The 15,491-nt window shown below is 46.5% G+C and overlaps 2 protein-coding genes across 3 annotated transcripts in view; both read left to right on the top strand.

Moving 5' to 3' along the window:
• RNF185 (ring finger protein 185) overlaps window positions 1–2,626 on the top strand; it is a 30,400-nt gene extending 27,774 nt beyond the window's left edge. For both annotated transcript variants that reach the window (XM_080918585.1, XM_080918586.1), the window contains one exon: window positions 569–2,626. In XM_080918585.1, the coding sequence (XP_080774711.1) occupies window positions 569–666 (98 nt within the window). In that variant the 3' untranslated portion in view covers window positions 667–2,626. The remainder of the gene's footprint in view (window positions 1–568) is intronic.
• A 7,714-nt stretch (window positions 2,627–10,340) lies between these two features.
• Window positions 10,341–15,491, top strand: part of LIMK2 (LIM domain kinase 2) — a 62,080-nt gene continuing 56,929 nt past the window's right edge. The window contains exon 1 of the mRNA XM_080920793.1: window positions 10,341–10,435. Coding sequence (XP_080776919.1) covers window positions 10,420–10,435 — 16 coding nt within the window. The 5' untranslated portion in view covers window positions 10,341–10,419. The remainder of the gene's footprint in view (window positions 10,436–15,491) is intronic.

The following is a 15,491-nucleotide window of genomic DNA, read 5'->3' as shown; positions in this document are numbered from 1 at the left end:
TTCAATCCCCTTCCTGACTCTACAACACTCTAACTAGCAGCTCTTCTAAAAGTAGAGGTTCTCAGTCACTCAGTTCTCCCTCTAACTTGCGATGTGATTTCTAGGCCCTGGTTCTAGGAAGAGCAGGCATACAAGATAGATGTAGATACATTCAGAGCAGTGTGCACAGAGGCAGGAGAGTGCCAGTACTTATGTAAAAGCCCTTATGGTCTCAGAGGACCCATACTCTGCTTCTGATGCTGCCTTTTAAAAATGAGACTCACCAAGGAGTACCATGCACAAGGCACAGCATAGGGAAAACAGGTGAGAAGGGCTCTGTTCCCTGTGGGTGTTTCCTAATAGTCCACTGGCTCATTTGCATATGTAGGACAGATCTTTTGGAGATAAAAGCCTCATTGTAGTATTTTGCTTATATTTCGTTCCTTTTATTTGAAGTTTGGGGATCTTTTTATTGGGCAGAATTCTGTTTGTATAAAGAAATGAATATTCATCCTCTCCAGTTCTGGCCCCAGTGGCAGTGTGCACAGATACAGCCTTCTGACAAAGTCTCTTCCTCCTGTTTCTCTAGCTGTCCCTGGGACACCCCAGTATGTGGATGAGCAGTTCCTGTCACGCCTCTTCCTGTTTGTAGCCCTGGTGATCATGTTCTGGCTCCTGATCGCCTAATACAGGACCCTGTTTACATCTACAGCAACACCTCTGAACTGGTTATATACCGCACCCACTCCTGTGTTTGATTTGTTTAATCCTGATCCCTGGAATCAAGGGTCAGAAACACATTAAGGAGTCTTGCTTCTCCATTAGAGCTTTGGAACTCAAAACCAGTTGGCAAGGAGCCCTACTTTCACCACCGCTGTAAACACTCTTCTATAACCTCAGGTCTTGTGTTGAATCACCTCTCATGGGTGGTGATGTGAAGTCCTGTTCCAGCCTTCTCAGCAGGTCACAGCTCTACACAGGGAAAAGATGGGAAGAAAGAAACAGTTTCTTTCTCCAGAACTTTACATTACAAAAGTGAAGGGATGAACCAGATGGTATTTACAGAAACTTACTTTCATCTTTTTACATACTCCTGGGTAAGTGGCCTCCACTCCCTATCCTGAGAGACTCCCTTCCACATCCCAGTACTGCTCTTCCAGCCTTCCCCTTCCTCAGCAAAGACAAAGAATTACTGCCCAAGAAGGTCATGATTGTAGCAGCAGAAGATGCACATGACCTTCCCAGAGACTCTGGTCTTTGATTGGCTCTGGGCCTTCTTCAGTGTCTTGGCCCTAGAAAATAGCTTGAATGACCTGCTGGCTTCCTGGTATAGATTATCCCTGATGTCACTTGGCTCAGATTTCCCATCAGCCTTCTCTAGACTGCTGCTGAATTGAGACCGACTATTCTGCTTCAGGGCTGATGTAGGAACAGCAGGACTGGTAGCCCCTGCCTCTAGGCTATAGAAGCCTGAGTCACCTTCCCCCAGAACTTGCCCAGAGAAACTGGAGGCTTTTTTTCAGGTCAGCTCAGCTGCATGTAGACACTACCACACTCAGAAGTCATTGTCCTTTTTTTAAAGAGGCTGGGACCCTGATTCCATCTAATGTTAGTTTGACTTCATGGATTTACCTGAAAACTCCTTGAATATGTGCCCAACCCAGGGACATATGAGGCTCCTGAGCAAGCAGCCCCTGGTGACATGTAACGCACGGACTGCAGAGATACGGTGTGGTCATCATTCCTTATTCTTCCTCACATTGATTTGTTCTTGAACTTACAAGCTGTTTCCTCTGAGTCTGATTATGGGATTGAGACGGTTCTTGTTCTGCCTGTCAGGCCTCATCTTAGAAATGTCACCTCTTCCTAGAGACCTCAGCAGGACAGCAAGATGAGCTTCTACTGAACCCTTTTGTTCACTTCTCCTGCACCCTCTGCCCCAGCAATAACAGAAACTGGGATAAAGCCTTGCCTGGTGATTTTTCTAGATGTAACTGTATAATCTATGGAACCCTAGACCTTGAGGGTGGTGAAAGCCTTCCTCCTCACTGCACAATCCTCACCTGCCAATGCCAGTGTTAGTGTTGAAAGGAATACAGTATGAAGTATTGTGTAGGAGGGTGGTTTGGCAACTCTAGCTGGTAAGAATAAGCTACCAACTTCATGGTGTGCCTGACAGAGTTTAAATATTCCTTGTCACTTGGAAATCCCTAGTCACAGGGGCCCCTGGAGTTCTGTTCTAGAGAGAGTTGGTGGGATCCCTCAATGTGGTACGGCCCTAAGTTATAGAGGGAAACTTAAGCCAACATACACAGAGGGATGAGAGATGAGTTGTAGTAGTGAGTAAACCATTTGCAGTCTGGTGAAATGGATGACCCAGATGTGCCCCCACAGTCATCCAAGGGAATGCAGTAGCACAGCTCGGTTCATGTGCCCATGTGACCAATTCAGGGCTATACATATGCCAGTAGCTGAGACAAGAGAGCCAACTTGGGCGTTATGGGCTATTCCTTTACAGGCTCACCACTCATCTCATGGCCAAGGCAGCTTTCCCTTCTGTGTTTTCTGTCCTCAGCCTCCACCATTCTGCCACCCCTAAGGACAAGGACATTCAGAAAATGGGAACATGTAAGGCAGCATACCTTGACCAGCCACTGATTTTCACTGTTGTGAAAGTGATTTGATTTAGAATTAAATGGTTTTACATTGCTGTGAGTATGGAGCTTGTGTCATGGGATATTAGTTGGCTGGGGAGTGGGCACACTGGCTTGGCCCCTGAAAAGTACCTGTCTAGTAATGTTTATTTCTTTAAACACCCATTGAGAGGTCTAGCTGCCTGTGACAGGCAGCTCTGGCATTTGCCTGGAATTTCTACTTCATCGAGCACCAAACTGCCATGATGAAGCTTAGCTTGTCTTGCCTTGACTATGCCGTGAGAGAAGTCACAGATTACTCAGTGTTAAAATGTCTTCTTCCTGTGTTCAGGTATAGAGCAGGAGGGCCCACAGGCCAATCCTTCCTGGTACAGAGAGTGCCCTCCTTGAGGTTTCTTGGTAGTATGTGACATGGATGAAGGAAGTTGATGAGGTTATGCATATGTCCCAGCTTTAGGCTCCAAAACACCAAAGCTATAGATAGGTTGAGCCCTCTGAAAGAAGTGCATTTCTTCCTCTTAGGTTTTGACCTAACAAGGGTCAAGTTGAACAGTGCCAGGATACAGCAGGTGAATGGGGGGGGGGGGGGTAAGGGAGGTTCAGAATAGGTCTGTTGGCACAAGCCTATAATCTCAGCTACTCAAGAGATTAAGGCAGGGGGATAAAAAGTCCAATGATGTTGTACTTAATCAGTCTGGGAGGATAGGTTCCCGCTCTCTGCTCCTCCGGGGGAAGGTAGCTCCTCACACTGCAGGTCCCAGGGAAGGCTGCTTCTGGTGCCCTCTGCCTGGCCCAGAAGAGTTCAGGCTGGAAGGCGTGGGAACAAATTTCAGTGGAGTGCCACCAGGCCTGTGAACTCTGGCGGGGCCAAGACCCAGTGTTCAGATTACAGCCCTGCTGGCCAGGGCCATAAACCCTGCCTGCCTGTTAGAAAAGTGCAGAGCCTGCGATAAGGCTCTGGGATAAAGCGTTCATGGAAGACGAAGGAGTCAGGACCACAGAGGAGCCAGAGCCGAGGAGAAGGTTTCAACGTGTGTCTTTATTTTCGAGAGCCTCTCTCCCTTTGTTCTGTTCTCTTTTAAACAGCCCGGGATCCAACCACCAGATTCCCATACGTTTGCCTCTAAAATTGGCTATCGTGGTTTTGTGTGTGTGTGTGTGTGTGTGTGTGTGTGTGTGTGCGCGTGTGTGTGTGTGTGTGTGTGTGCACGCGCCGGAGAGGGATTTAGGGAGTGGCTGATTTGACTAGAGTCTATGTCACTCTCTCCTGTGGAGGTGGAGTTTGGGGCTAGAGCCTTGTATATCTACCCCATTGTGGTGCATCCAGGCAAAGTGGATTTGCAATTGGGAGTTCAGGAAACACCTGCTGGTTGACAGTCACCTGTCCTCGGGGCTTCAACCGAACTCGACCTTTCACATTTCCAACTTTAGCCATTCAGTCCCACACACTGAGGCTTTGGGCTGCTGAAATGTGTTAGCCTAGTAAAGGCACATGCCACCAAGCCTTACAACTTGAGCTTGACCTCTAGGACCTACAGGGTGGGTGAAAAGAGAATTTTTCCTAGAAATTGTGCTCTGACCTCCACTCTTGGACCAGAGCATGCACATTACCCAACTACCCTGCCACATCATACAAAATAATACATTTAAAATGTAGGGACTGGAGAGAGGGGTCAGTGCTTAAGAGAAGGGATGGCTGCTTGTGCAGAGGACCTGTTTTCAGTGACCAGCACAGTGGCTCACAACTATCTGGTTCCAGGGAATTCAACACCATTCTGACATGGATACATGCCAGCAAAATATTCACACACATAAAGTGAAAATCTTAAACTTTAATTTTTTAAAGCAAAAACAAGACTGAAGCTATCATTTAGTGATAGAGCACTTTATATCAGTGATACACTAGTTCAGTCCTAAATATCGAAAGAAAAATCAAGGAGCTTGTGGAACTCATAAGCCAATGATATCAGAATTTTTGTTTTTTTTAATGAGGAACAAAATGTATAGAACAGGAGCTAGAGAAATGATTAGTAGGTATGAGAAGCAAACATGGGAGTTTGGATCCCAGCACCCACATAAAACTTGATGTGCAGGTCTGTAATCCTACTGCCAGGGAAGCAGGGACAGGAGGATTCTTGAAGCTCACCAAAGGTTAGTACAATAATAAAAGATCTCCTCCTCTTACATAGACCTGTAGTATACACATGCACATGTCTACAAATGCAGACATACATGTGCATGTACGACACACAAACCCATACAGAGCAGAATAGGACAAGAAAGCCCTTCATCGTGTATTATCCCAACCAGCCAACCCCAGCAACCTTCAACTCGGGTCCAGCCCTGTTGGCTCCACCTCACCTTAATATGCTCCTTTCTCTCCTACTCAGACTACCTGAGCCAAACCCCAGTCAGGTCACCTATTATCTCAATATGCATCCCAAACTGTGGGCTTTAGTTTTTACTTTATATGTGTGAGTGCTCTGCCTGCATGTATATAAGAGTACTGTGAATGTGCCTGGTGCCTACAGAGGCCAGGAGGCTCTGGACCTGAAACTGGAGGTCCAGGTGGTTGTGAGTCACTCTGTGGGTTCTGGGAATCAAACATGGGTTCTCTGGAAGAGCAGCCAGAACTCTTAACTATTTAGCCATCTCTCCAGCCCCACATTTAAATTATTTTTGTGAAGCAGGGTATCATTTAGCTCAGGCTAAATTTTTAAGAATTATTTTTTATTTTATGTGCCTTAAGTTACTTTCTTACTGCTATAAAGAGACACCATAAATAAGGTAGTTTATAAAAGAAAGCATTTAGCTTGAGTTTTCATGATTCCAGAGGATTAGAGTCCATGACCATCATTGCATCAGGCAGGCATGGCACTGGAGCAGTAGCTGTGAGCTTGCTTACATCTAATCTACAAGCATGAGGCAGGAAAAGAGACAACTGGGAATCCCAATGGGCTTTTGATGCCTCAGAGCCAGCCCCCATGACACACCTCTTTCAACAAGGGCACACCTTCTAATCCTTCCCAAACAGTTCCACCAACTGGAAACCAAGCATTCTAATTTATGAGCCTATAGGGGACCATTCTCATTCATACCAACACAGTGTGTATGGGTATTTTGTCTACGTGCATGTCTATGTACCACATGCATGCCTGGTACCCACAAAGGTTCAAAGAGAATGTTAGATACCCCTGGAACTGAAGTTAGCAAATGCCATTTTCTTAATTTTTTTAACACCTTTATGTATTTTGGGGGGCGGGAGCGGCACTATGGTATATGCCTATACTCTCACACTAAGAAATGAGGATCAAGTTTGAGGCTAACATAGACAGCAAAGAGGTGTTATTAAAAATAAAAAAAAAAAACATATATGTAGGCCGAGTGTGGTGGCACAAACCTTAACCCCAGGCCTCTGGAGGAAGAGGCAGAAGAATTTCTCTTTGAGGCAGTCAGGTGTATATATATATATATATATATATATATATATATATATATATATATATATATATATATATATATATAGTGATTTCCAGGTTAGTCAGGAATATATAAGATAGATCCTATTCTAAAAACCAAAGTGTGTGTGTGTGTGTGTGTGTGTGTGCATAGTGGTCCAAATCAGTTTAAGTTGCTGGGGCACAGGACACAGGGTTGAGACCCCTGCTGGTCTTGTACTATACTACATCTGTCCTTTAAAGAAACCCTATCATGCTGGTCCCATGTCTAGGAAAGGAACTGAATCACTCCTGTTGAGGTTAAGTTTCATAAGTGCAGCAATTGTTAAGTTTTTTACCAGATTCAATCTTGAGACACACACATGTGGGAAAGCATGTATAGAAATAAAACTTTCTACAGTGCCAGAAATGCTGCATATTGACAGTGTGCAACACAGGAGCCACTAGCCATATGTGGCTATAAAACACAGGTAATGTCACCAGTGGACAGAGCAACTGAATTTTTCCAGTCCTAGTCCATAATTCCATTTTATTTTCACATTTTTCCATCTTTATTTTTTATTTTTTTATATGTGTGTATGTGTGTGTACTGATGCCTAAGGAGGCCAGAAGAGGCATCAGATTCTCTGGAACTGGACGTACAAGGTAGTTGTGAGCCACCTGACATGAGTGCTGGTAACCGAACTCTGGGCTTCTGGAAAAACGGTATCGTCTTCTAACCCGTGAGCCATTTCTCCAGCCACACCTCCCAATCTTAGTTTAAACAGACACATCTGGCTATCATATATCCCAGTACAGATTTAGATGAACACATAAGGGTTGTAAAACGATATGATGTAATGTTTTTAGGACTGAGAAGACTCGGGCATAAAATTACAGACTATGGAAAGATGCTGATTTTAGGACTAACGTGGTCTACAAGGACAATCTATGAGAGAGTCCCAGGTTGAGGGGAGCAGGAGACAACTCCAGAGTGAACTGTGTGAGGGTTGGGTTTTATTTTGGCAATGGGGAGCTGGTCAAGCTTTTTAGCAGGGAAGGAAAGAGTCTGGAAGCCAAAGACTGGCTCAACTTGAAGCCAGCACAAGTGACAATAACAAAATCCAGGTGGGCACAAACAAGTGTCATCAGATGGCAGAGCGAGTGCTACTTTGTTTATTGGTTTTGGGACATGGCCCGAGGCAGAGTTAGAGGGACACAGATAGGTAGGGAAATCTAAGGCAGGCTCCCTAAAATGGTAGCTGCTGCTGCTTCCCAGAAGACTCTTCAGGGAGAAACTGTGGGAAGGCACTGGGCTGGCTCGGTATCTGGGCAGGACCAGTAGGGAAAGGGAAGGACCGAGAGTGTCTGTGAAATACCCACGCAAGCATATCAGCTTCACTCTGCAGCCGAGTGTTCTGTCTTCCTCAGTCACTGAGTTCTTTGTTTTTGACAGGGAGAAAACCAAGCAGTCCCATGTACAGCCACTGTCACCCCCTTTGTATTTCCTCCTTATTCCTCAGCCTAGCCCTGAACTACTATTAGGCTCAATGTCTTCCTGCCTCAGCTTCCCAAGTGTCTGGGTATACAGATTTGAGCTGCTAAGACCAATTTGAGTTAGTTGTAAGGTTCAAGTCTTCAAGAGCCTAAGACTAGATTGTGATTCAGCCAGTCTTGGGTACTAAGTCTGATAGCTAAGTAAACTGGCGAGGTGGGTACTTTCTAGAAACCTAGCAGATGTGCCCTTGCCCAGCCCCTTCCTTCTCTCTAATCGTTCCTCGTTACTCTTCCAGTGTGGGGGAGGTTCTGGATGCACTTTGGAATGCTGCTTTGAGTTTTGTCATTCCTCAGAGAGCTGTTTCCTTCCTTTTTTTTTTTTTTTTCATTTTTTTCCTCTTTACAGAAACTGGACTGAGAGAGAGAGAGAGAGAGAGAGAGAGAGAGAGAGAGAGAGAGAGAGAGAGAGAGAGAGAGAGAGAGAGAAGGTAGAAAGAAAGGGCAATCAGCAAAAAGTGGGAGATGTGTGTGCTCAGTTGTGGAGGGGAGGGACAAAGAAGCAAGATGTTCCCATTCCTCTGTGCCTGGGAAAATACAGCAGGGCCTCACTCTGCTAATCACGAAGTAGCTTGTTGGAAGAGCCCCAGGAATTCTTTCATTTTAATTCAGTATTCACTCTAGTGTTCCCTATACATCACATATTTCCTCAGGGAAACCAGCAGCTCAAGTGGGTTCCCAGGATGGAAGTCAGACACAGACCCTCCTCCCTAGCACTTTGTGCACCCTAAGTCATACGGAGGCGCCACAGAAGAAACATTTAACTAGCAGCCACTTTTGTTAAAAGGCCACAGCAGGAAGACAGAATTGTGTTGTTTTGTTTACCTAAGTGGTGGAGCCAGAGGCAGCTGGTGGGAGAGTTGGAGGCAGGATTGGCTTCCTTGGGCTCCATTCCTACACATTTCCTGATCCTCTGGCCACATGTACATAAATCTGATTGAAGGAAGTAGCAATTGTCTAAAACTAGTGTCATAGTTAAGGTTCTATTGCTAGGAAGAGACATCACGACCACAGCAACTCTTATAAAGGACAACGCTTAGTACGAGCTGGCTTACAGTTTCAGAAGTTTAGTCCAGTTATTGTCATGACCAGAAGCATGGCAGCGTGCAGGCAGATGTAGAACTGGAGAAGGAGCTTCGAATTCTACATCCTAATCTAAAGGCAGCCAGAAGAGTCGGTCAGATCCTCTGGAACTGGAGTTATGATGGTTATGAGCTACCATGTAGATTCTGGGAGTCAAACCTGGGTTGTCTGAAAGAGTAACCAGCGGGTCACCCTTCCTGCTCCTTATCAATATTCAAAGCAGTTTAATAAAATGGCTAGATCTTGTGCTCGTTTTGAATTTGGAGGCTGGGGGATGCAGGCCTGCACTTCAGCAGTAGGCTGCCCCAGTACTTCCAATGGGGCATCTGAACTCTGCAGTGTGTTGTACCATAACTCTATTGATGGATTCAGTGGGTCCAGAACTATTAGAGAAATGTGACACATGCCTGTAACTCTAGCACTTTCAAAACAGAGGCAGGAGCACCAAGAATTCAGAGCCATCTCTGACGACACAAGTTTGAGGCCAGCTGGAGCTATGTGGGACAAAGAACCACTCCCAGCTAATATTTTTGTTTTATGTGTATGAGTGTTTTGCTTGCATGTACATATGTGAACCACATGTGAGCCTGGTACCTATGGAGGTATTGGATTCCCTGGAACTTGAGCTGCCCTGTGGGTACTGAGAACTGAGTCCAGATCCTCTTTTGAGAGCAACCCATGCTCTTAACCACTAAGCTATCTATCCTCCCCCCCCCCTTCCCATAAGGTCTTTTGTTTCCTGTGAACTCTGGTCTTCCCACCTCATACTGGCATCCCAAGCTGAATCCCTTATGGTGCTCAGAATCAAACCCAGGCGTTTTCTAGGACAGTCTACCAACTGAGCGGTAGACCGAGTGCCCAAACCTTTCTTCCTTGGTGTTAGTCACAGAAGAAGGTAACTGTTAGAACATCTAGATTGTCTTGGGCTTTATAAGCAACCTAAAGATGATTTAAAGCAAGAATATCTCAGCACTCAAGAAGCTGAGGCAAGAGGCTGGTAAGTTCAGTATCAGTCTGGCTTCATATCAAGACCCCGTGGCAAAGCAAAAGAAAAAGAATATGAGGATTATGCATGAATTATAGACAAAGTTTATGCCATTTTCTATGAGACTTGAACAATCAGGTATTTTATATGGGGAGTGGGAGTCCTGGACTCAATATTCCAGATACCCAAAGTAGACTGTATTTATCTAGCCTCCAAAATCTGCCCCAGGAAGCCTCATTTCCATATTACCTTTGACACACAAAAGTGGCTTCTCTTAGCTGGGAGCTTCTTCGTTTTCACTTTACCGACTACAAACTGGGAGTCAGAAGACCTGGGATACCAACCCATGCTCTGCACCTGAAGAGCAGAGCCATTTTCAAGTAGTGTAGAAGGGAAACTGGGCTATCCTAAGCGCTCCTGTGTTGCGACCTCCGCCTATACTCAAACACCCTGGTCAATCCGAAGGCCTCTAGAGGTCGCCACTCGCTAGGGGGCGCCAGGGACTGGGCGGAGTTCGTGGGGCGGGGCGTCCGGGCGGAACCCTAAATGGGCGGTGCTTCGGGGCGGGTACCGGTGCCAGGTGCGGTTTGGTCCTCCACGGGCGCCGTAGGCGGTGCATCCTTCCCGCTGCAGAGGTAGAGACGATCTCCTCTCTAGACCGCAAGCGGGCGCGGACTTGAGGTGCTGCTGCCGGGTGGTCCTTCCTGTGTTGTCCGCGCCCTGGACCATGGCGGCGCTGGCGGGTAAGAAGGGGCCACTCCGTCCTACCCGCAGCTCGCGGGTTTCTGGCTGTCTTGGTTTCTCTTGGGTCGGGGATCCTCAGGGAGGGCCTGGCAGGGTGGGGATGATCGAACATTGTGGTCCCCGGGAACTTGGAGGTCTTGGAACTCTAGAAGTAGGAACGGGTAGCGGCTGGCGCGTGTGGCGACTTCCCGCGAGGTGGGTCCCCGGGTCTGTAGACGGTCTCCTGGTTAAGGAAGCCAAGGCACCTGAGATTCTCTGTGGTCGGAGATTCTGGAATATGGGAAGTACGGAGTCTTCTCCCAGAGTTTAGGACTTGAGATTCCGAGTTATCCTAGGTTCTGGGTTTTCTATAGATTCAAAGTTTCCGAAGGTGTCTTTAGACCCTGGGATTTGGGGAAGTGGTTCCTAGAAAATAGAATATGAGTGTGGATTTTATGATGTGGATAAAGAGAGGTCCGATCGTTCTTCCTGAGGATGAAAGACCTCTGCCTCGTGTGGAGAACAGTTTCGAGTCTCCCTAGAGACTGGTTGAGTCCTCGCTTGGTCTCTGATACCAGCGGGATAATAATTCGGCCCCTTGAGGAGAAAAGTTGAATGAAGTTGAATTTCAGAATTGGCTTAGCTGGGCCTGTAAGCTCCTCCTTCACGTATCATCTTGCAGCTTCCTGCCCCGCGGCACCACGAACCTTCTGCCGCCTGATGCCCAGCCACCTGTGTGAGTGGTTCAGTTTCTGGGTCTACCAGGGTCGACTTCCAAAAGCTTTCTAGAGGCTAAGGGAGAATTTTAGGGGTGAGTTGGGGGAGGGACTGAATATGTGCCTCCATTTCCTGGCTTTGGGCCGGTGGACAGTCACTTCCTCCATCCTGAATTCAAGGACTGGGCCTCCAGTGGGTCACTTCCGCACGGGATTTTTGTCCTCATTGGTGAGAATATGTTCTGGAGAAAGAAAGCACCGGGAGGAAATGCCTCTGTCTCTTCCCTTAATGTTTTCCTGGCTGGTAGTGGTGATGCATACCTGTAACCCCAGACTAGATAAGAGTCAGGAGAATTGGTCGGGCTTCGTGGGGAATGCTAACTAGGTCAACCTGGACTACAGAATAACACCCCGACTCTAAGTAAATTATTTTCTGAAAATTGAGTTGGGGAATGGAATGTAGTTCAGTTGGTAGAAGGCTTGCCCAGGCTGCACAAAGCAAGGGGTTTCATCCCCAGCACCGCCTATACCTGTTGCCTGCCTACAATCCCAGTTCAAAGGAGAGTCAGAATTCAAGGTCATCCTTTGCCACGGATGAATTTGAGGCCAGCCTGGGTTACTTGAGAGATACAGTCTTTTTTTTTTTTTTTTCTTTTTTTCAAAGAGACTGGTGAGGTGATTCAGAGTTCAGGCTCTTGCAGAGGCCTCTTCTGGTCCCTCACACACAACTGCTTCTGTTTCCTATTCTTCCCGCTCCAAAGGCTCGCTTCTTCTGCTCTCTCACAGGTTTTTGCACTGAGGTACCCATGCACACAGATAAACACACACAAATAAAATCTGTTTTTAAAGATTCAGGATGTGGCTCTTAGAATTCTTCTATCAACCATTTTCCAGTGATGTTTTTCTTTTTCTTATTTGTTTGTTTGTTTGTTTTTGAGACAGGGTTTCTCTGTCCTGGATCTGCCAGCCTCTGCCTCCTCTGTGATGGGATCAAAGGTGTGCATTTCTACATGGCTTGGTGGGGTTTTTTTTAGCCAGAGATTTGTACGGGATTTAGTTGTTTTTGATTTGTGTGTGTGGTGCTAAGGATCAGTCCGGAGCTGCATGCTAGCTAGATGAGCGCTCTACCACTGAGCTACATCCTCGGAACCTTTTAATCTTCCTTTAATTTTAACTCATTTTCTTAAGATTAGAAAACCATTTTCACATGTATCTCTGCGTGTACACACACACACACACACACACCACATGCATGCCTGGTGGGTACAGAGGCCAGAAGATCCTCTTGAACTGGGGTTACTGATGGGTATAAGCCACCATCTGGTGCTGGTTATTGAACTCTGGTCCTCTACAAGAGAAGCACAAGCTATTATTATGATGATATCATTATCATTTATTGGGACAGCACCCCATTGTTAGTTGCTTAGGCTAATCTTATACTTCTGGATTCAAGTACTTCCTCAATCTCCTGTATAGACCTGTGTACTGCACCTGGCTAAAATGGCAGGGTTTTGTTTGTTTTTTGATGGGCAAGGATGGAAGGAACCTGAGGCCTTGCACATGCCAGAAATTACTACTGAGTTAAATCCTCAGCCCTAGAAGTATGACTTTGTGGGGAGGGGGGCTTGAGGAGATTTAGGACCTGAAGTAACTTGTTCACAGGTTTATGGCTGAACCCATGGGGCTCAGACGTCATATTTTCCAGCCTTGCCCTTCCCAGGTCACACACAACAGAATAAGGTCGTTTGGCGAGTGAGAGAAGGAAGTGTGAGACTTGGAATTTACTTGTTCTGTTCAGACACGGTCCTCGGACACCTCGGATTCCTGTGTAACAGGAGAATCAGCAACAAAGAAATCAAATATTTACCAAGTGCCTGTGATGTCTCTGGAGCTGGGCTAGGCCAAGTTTTACCTCTTACAAGTTTTAAGAGATGCCGGAGCCAGGAAAGATGTTTGAGATTATCTGTAGTCTCTTTTTTCTTTTACATTTGAAGAAACTAAGACTCCAGGAGGAAAACAGGCTCGTCCAGGGTTAGAGCCAGGACTAATGTAGGAGTCGGGGGGTTTGGAGGCATGTGCGGAGGCAGGGGGTTGGAGGCGTCTGCGGCTAGAACATACAAAGCCTTAGAAAATACCTGTGGAGTGGCTGAGGTGACAGCTTGGTTGGTGAAAAACTGGAGGCACCAGGAGCTTAATCCCCAGCCCAATATAGACAGCCAGATGTGTGGTTCACACCTGTAAGCCTTATGCTAGGGAGGTGGATCTCTGGGTTTGTTGGCTAGCCAGCCTAGCTGAGCTAGTTAGCCCCAGAATGCAGGACTGCTGAGATGGCTGCTGAGCCTGAAGACCGGAGTTTGACCACCATAACCCAAACTAACTTGTGCTGTGAAGGTCTCCTCTGACACATCCTTCCCCCAATAAACAAACAAATAAGTGGAAACAAAACAAAACCCAAAATGAATGGTTCCAGAGTCATGACCCCCAAGGTTGACCCCACCTGCACTCATGCAAACACATAATGCACCCCAGCGTATGAACATGCACCGGTGCACACACGCTAATGTAGCCATGAATGTGAATAATCCAGGGTTTGTGCTTTTGAGAAACTTGCTGTCGAATTAGGGTAATTAAGAAACAAAGATGAAGCCCTGTGTGATGGTGCACAGCAGAGGCAGGTGGATCTCTACAGAGAGAGAGAGAGGGAGGTAGGGAGAGAGAGAGAGAGAGAGATCCAGGACAGTCAAGGCTACACAAGAAACCCCATCTGGAAAAACAACACAAAAAGATGAAGATCAAGATAAATTGTTGCAACACCTATGTGCAACAACGGAATATCAGATTGTTCACATGTGTAGCCCTGAGTAATAAAGCAGGAGACAAAAAAAAAAAACCAGGATAAACCCCTTCCTTCCTGGAATGTGTTTCGATGGGGAGAGACATCGGGACAGATGCTTTGAGGAGAAAGTTAGATAAGGGGCCAGGAGCTACAGTGGGTGGTCAGCAGATGTATTCAGGACAGTTGGAAGTTTATATATCAGTGTATTGAGTGACTACCAGCCTTGGTCATGGGGGAGGGAGGGAGAGAGTTGGGAACCGATCACATTCCCATTGAGGTGTTCTTTTAGCACCAGAGAATACTTCCTGCAGGAGGCAAACTTTGAGAAATTATAGACAGTCTTTACTTTTAGATCTTTTTAGTGTGAGAAGAATGAGAGAAGCATCCACCTATAGAGTAGGATGCACAGTCAGTGAGCCTCAATCTCCAGCAGGAGTGCTACATTACTGTGTATGGTAGAGCAAGGAGTGGATGATGGGGAGACCTTGAAGCAGAGGGTTGGGGTTGGTAAACTGGAGAGCAGTGGTTCTCATTTTTCCTAATGCTATGACCCTTTAGTACAGTTCCTCGTGCTGTGGTGAGAACTGCTGCTGTAGAGTGTGTAGTGCCAAGCTGAAGACACTCTAGATTTAGAATCATAGATGTCAAGATACGGGGCACCAGGTTCCCAATCGGCAGGAAGGTCCAGTGGGCCCTGACATAAGGCATTAGTAGCAATGGGAAGGCAGCCCTGAGGTGCCTTATGATGGAGGCTGAGCAGGTGCCTTATGATGGGTGGCCTTAGATATGGGGCAAAGGCACCTGGAGTAGGATCGAAGACCACAGGATCTCTAAGTTCACTAAGAAACCATTGTGCTTAGGGTACTGTATTTGGCCCTCTGCATTCCTGGTGGGTTTTCTGCATCTCTGGTGATTCTCATGCCAGGGCTGGCTCTGGGTCAGTGAGACCTGGGAGAGGGCTGGTGTTTGTGGGGTAGAGTAGGGAAGGATAGGGACTGCCTATGCATCATATCATTGAGCTTTTCACTGGGGACTGTAGCAGTGGGAACCAGAGCCTTTATCAGTTTACATCCGCTACCAGCTAGAACATGAGACCATCACCTCCTTCTCTAGAACATTCCATGAACTTCATCCAGAGAGTCTATTTGATGAGGTCTTTCTTCCTCTAATCCACTGGATGAGGAAAAATAAAAGCCAGGCATAGTGGCACAAGCCTTTAATTTCAGCACTCTGGAGGCAGAGATGGGTCGATCTCTGTGAGTTTGAGGGCAGCCTGGGTCTACAGAGTGAGTCCTAGAACAGCCAGGGCTACATACAAAGAAAAAAAAGAGAAGTTTTGGAGTCCAGCAGTGCTGATCTGACCTCTTTGTAGTTGGTCAGGTCCATCTGAATAGTGCTTAGGACACTGTGTGACACCTAGTGAGGACTCAGTAATTTCTGTCATTGACAGTGGGTAGAGAGCTGCTGAATGAGAAGTCAGGAGTTGAGTAGCTACAGTTTCTGATAGCACATCCATTGCAGGCC

Source organism: Micromys minutus (genome assembly GCF_963924665.1).
Source record: "Micromys minutus genome assembly, chromosome: 1".
Taxonomy (NCBI): Eukaryota; Metazoa; Chordata; class Mammalia; order Rodentia; family Muridae; genus Micromys; species Micromys minutus.
This window is presented reverse-complemented; position numbering and strand designations above follow the sequence as displayed.